We start from the raw sequence: 4,408 nt of genomic DNA, 5'->3' as shown, positions 1-4,408 counted from the left end.
CAGGCTGGAGTACAGTGGCGCGATCTCAGCTTACTGCAACCTCTGCCTCCCAGGCTCAAGTGATTCTCCTGCCCCAGCCTCCTGAGTAGCTGGGACTATAGGCATGTGCCAACTTTTTGTATTTTTAGTAGAGACAGGGTTTCACTGTGTTAGCCAGGATGGTGTCCTGCTCCTTTTCTTTTTTTTTTTTTTTTTTTTTTTGAGACGGAGTCTTGCTCTGTCGCCCAGGCTGTCGTGCAGTGGCCGGATCTCAGCTCTCTGCAAGCTCCTCCTCCCGGGTTTACGGCTTTCTGCTGCTTCGGCCTCCCGTGTTGCTGGGACTACAAGCGCCCGCCACCTCGCCCGGCTAGTTTTTTATATTTTTTAGTAGAGACGGGGTTTCATCGGGTTAGCCAGGATGGTCTCGATCTCCTGACCTTGTGATCTGCCCGTCTCGGCCTCCCAAAGTGCTGGGATTACAGGCTTGAGCCACCGCGCCCGGCCAATCTCCTGACCTTGTGATCTGCCCACCTCAGCCTCCCAACGTGCTGGGATTACAGATGTGAGCCACTATGCCCAGCCCAAGCATCCTAAACTTTTTGGATAAGTGTACAGGCCTTAGAAGGTGTTTGGTTTGCCTTGTTTTAGGTCTGTTTTATAATGTTGTCTCCTTTGATATTCAAAACTAACAACATCTCTTACCTACTAAACTTTTCCATTCAACAGCTTCTCAGAATTTATAGAATTCCTCAATTTTCTTGCTTACTTTGCCTTTCCTGGTGGTTCCAGCATGAGCAAGAACAGAGTTTGGAGAATTGATTAGTCTTTTTTTTTTTTTTGAGACAGTCTCGCTGTGTCGCCCAGGCTGTAGTGCAGTGGCTCCATCTCGGCTCACTGCAACCTCCGACTCTCAGGTTCAAGAGATTCTCCTGCCTCAGCCTCCCAAGTAGTCCCTCAGCTCCCAGGGACTACAGGTACCTGCCACCACACCCAGCTGATTTTTGTATTTTCTTAGTAGAGACAGGGTTTCACTATGTTGGCCAGGCTGGTCTTGAACTCCTGACCTTGTGATTTGCCCACCTCTGCCTCCCAATGTGCTGGGATTACAGGCTTGAGCCACCACACCGGCAGATAATGATTAGTTTTGATAAGAAGGTATTGATTTAACCCAGTGAGCACTTGGGGTTGATCTGTTGTATCTTGTTGGTCTCCAAGACTGTCTTACACCCACACTCGTCTGGGCAGACACTCTTCCTTCTCGTCACCAACTGCTTACTCCATGTGTTTTGCTCACACTAATCCAATGTTGAGAGGTAATAGAGGACTAGGGTTTGGAATATTACTGCTCCGTGGACTATAGCTGAGGAGCATTACAGGGCAGAGTTTCTCAACTGAGTTCACATTAGGGCTCTCAACTTCCCTGGAGTTTGGGTAGTCCTAATCCTACTTTTATGGGCAAAGACACTGAGGTTGAGATGTTAAGCGGCATGCCCAAAGTCACCAGCAAGCAAGAGGAGTGAACACAAGATCTATCCAGCAACATAAATCACACACTTCCACCCCATGGATTGTTGAAATTACTTCTTCCTTTTGTTCCACCTGAGCCTGCCTGCCCACAGTAGCCCTCCCCGTTGGTCCCCAAATGCCTTTCTAGGATGGCTGTCCTAAGAGGCTTTTCCCGTTCTACAGTCATAATGAACATCTAGCAGTTCATTGCAGTTTACATGGTATTTTGCATATCTCATTATTTTTTTATTTATTAAAAAAAATAGGCCGGGCATGGTGGCTCACACCCGTAATCCCAGCACTTTGGAAGGCCGAGGCGGGCAGATCACAAGGTCAGATCGAGACCATCCTGGGCAACATGGTGAAGCCCCGTCTCTAATAAAAATACAAAAATTAGCCAGGTGTGGTGGTGTGCACCTTTAGTCCCAGCTACTCAGGAGGCTGAGGCAGGAGTTAGAGGCTGAACCTGGGAGTTAGAGGCTGCAGTGAGCCGAGATCATGCCATTGCACTCCAGCCTGGGTGACAGAGTAAGACTCTGTCTCAAAAATAAAAAAGAAAAAAAAAATTGACTGGGTCCAGTGGCTCACGCCTGTGATCCCAGCACTTTGGGAGGCCGAGGCAGGTGGATCACCTGAGGTCAGGAGTTTGAAACCAGAAATAAATAAATAAACAAACAAATAAATAAATAGAGGCAAAGTCTCACTATGTTGCTCAGGCTCTTCTTGAACTCTTGGGCTCAAGCAATCTGTCTGTCTTGGCTTCCCAAAGTGCTGGGATTACAGGCATGAGCTACCATGCCCAGATACACATCTAATTTTTTTTGTTTTGTTTTCAGACAGAGTTTTACTCTGTCACTGAGGCTGGAGTGCAGTGGTGCGATCTCGGCTCACTGCAACCTCTGCCTCCCAGATTCAAGTGATTCTTCTGCCTCAGCCTCCCAAGTAGCTGGAATTAGAGGCACCCGCCACCACACCCAGCTAATTCATGTTTAAACTTCAGACCAGTCGCGGTGGTGGCTCACGCCTATAATCCCAGCACTTTGGGAGGCGGAGATGGGTGGATCATTTGAGGTCAGGTATTCAAGACAGCCTGGCCAACATGGTGAAACCCCAATCTCTACTAAAAATACAAAACTTAGCTGGGCATGGTGGCAGGGGACTGTAGTCCCAGCTACTCAGGAGGCTGAGGAAGGAGAATCGCTTGAACCCGGGAGGTGGAGATTGCAGTGAGCTGAGATGGCGCCACTGCACTCTACCCTGGGTGACAGAGCGAGACTCTGTCTTAAAATAAATAAATAAATAAAATAAACTTCACAACTGTGTAAGATATGCAAAGCAAGAGTTGTCTCTGGTCGGGCACAGTGGCTGATGCCTGTAATCCCAGCACTTTGGGAGGCCAAGGCAGGTTTATCACGAGGTCAGGAGTTCAAGACCAGCCTGGCCAACATGGTGAAACCCCATCTCTACTAAAAATACAAAAATTATCCAGGCATGGTGGCAGATGCCTGTAATCCCAGCTACTCAGGAGGCTGAGGCAGAGAACTGCTTGAACCCTCAAGATGGAGGCTACAGTGGGCTGAGATCGCACCACCGCACTCCAGCCTGGGTGACAGAGCGAGACTCCGTCTCAAAAAAAAAAAACAGTTGTCTCCACTTCTTTGTGAAAAAACCAGGCTGAGAGATATTAAATGACTTGCTCAAGGGTGGTCCTATTGGAACCCCAGATGTCAGCCCTTAGACCCTATCAGCCAGTAAGTGCAGGATTCAGACTTACACCCCAGATCCTGGACCCCAGACCCTGTGCTTCTTGTCCTACAGCACCTGCCCTGTGTATCACAGCCCCAGAGTGTGCCAGAGTTGTGTACGTGAAACCAACATCACAGCCACAGTTGAACACTGAACAGAAGTATAGGCCCATGGGGTTCTCTGGGTTCATGGGGAGGATATCTTGCTGCTGCAGTAGTTGGTGAAATTTTGGTGATGAAAAGAATGTTTCTGGGAATGTAGGGCAAATGGTTTGGACCCAAGGCCAGGGACTTGCTTGGCAGTTTCTCTGGGAATCTGGAGCAGCACTGGGAAGACTCAGAGCCTAGCTCGGGGAGATGGCTATGCCTTGTGGATCTAGGAAGGATGGGGGTTCTCTCCCAACTCTGGACTCTGTCACCCACCATCAGCTTTCCCTTCTCTGTGCAGATTACAGCCACAACCTTCAGGAGTGACCATAGATGAATCCTTTCTCATAGAAAACAAGAGTACCCAGAAACGCAAGCTTCTTCAGAAACGAAGGACACTGGTTAGTGACAGTGTTGTTTTGGAACCCCAAATGTCAGTCCCCAGACCCTATCCGTCTCCCTTCCTGCAACCCAAGAATACCACCTACCTGAAACATACCCACCTGAAACATGCCCACCAAGTGGCTTCTTCTCAGTCAGAGAGTATGGCTCAGAGAGGCCAGGCCCACCAGGCTTTGGGAAGAAAGGTGTACACTGGCTGCCTGCTCCTCATCTGAAAAGCCTTCCTGGATCTCCCCAGGCAGAGAGAGAACTCACCTCTGCCCACAGACACCCCTTGCCTGCAGCTCAGCATTCTGCAGTGGACCTCACTTCACATCCCTCCCGCCAACACGCCAGGCACTGTGCTACTGTTGGGATGGTCACACCAGATCTGCCAAGGTCCTTCAAGGCTGTGACTATATCTTTCTGTCTTTATGGCCCTAGTATCTAACAGGCTACCTGAATGGCTGCCAAATGTTGATAGCTCCATCATTGCTGAGTAGGTGTGTGGAGGCAGTAGGAAAGAGATGCGTCTCTACCAAGTTCACTCCAGATCTCTCCGCCATTCCTTTGTTTTAAAGGTTTTATGTAAAAATGAATGCTGTACCAAAGGTATCAGAAGAGAAATGAATTTTTTTTTTTTTTTTTTT

At 48.7% G+C, this 4,408-nt stretch overlaps 1 protein-coding gene across 6 annotated transcripts in view; it reads left to right on the top strand.

The window, feature by feature from the left end:
* The window catches only part of TSNAXIP1 (translin associated factor X interacting protein 1), a 22,929-nt gene that overhangs the window by 5,119 nt on the left and 13,402 nt on the right, over nucleotides 1-4,408 (top strand). For 4 of the 6 annotated variants that reach the window (XR_001881507.1, XM_017852205.1, XM_017852200.1 and 1 more), the window contains exon 2: nucleotides 3,679-3,778. The exons of 1 other annotated variant lie outside the window; for it this stretch is intronic. Coding sequence is in view for 2 of the 5 variants with exons in the window: in XM_017852200.1 (XP_017707689.1) it covers nucleotides 3,679-3,778 (100 nt within the window). In the remaining 3 variants the exon portion in view is untranslated. Of the gene's footprint in view, nucleotides 1-3,678; nucleotides 3,779-4,408 lie in introns of those variants that run through there. One more of the 6 variants, XM_017852204.1, reaches the window with a different exon arrangement.

Source organism: Rhinopithecus bieti, unplaced genomic scaffold, assembly GCF_001698545.2.
Source record: "Rhinopithecus bieti isolate Rb0 unplaced genomic scaffold, ASM169854v2 scaffold_34281, whole genome shotgun sequence".
In the NCBI taxonomy this organism is placed as follows: domain Eukaryota; kingdom Metazoa; phylum Chordata; class Mammalia; order Primates; family Cercopithecidae; genus Rhinopithecus; species Rhinopithecus bieti.
Note: the sequence above shows the minus strand (reverse complement) of the source record. Positions and strands in the feature narration are given on the sequence as shown.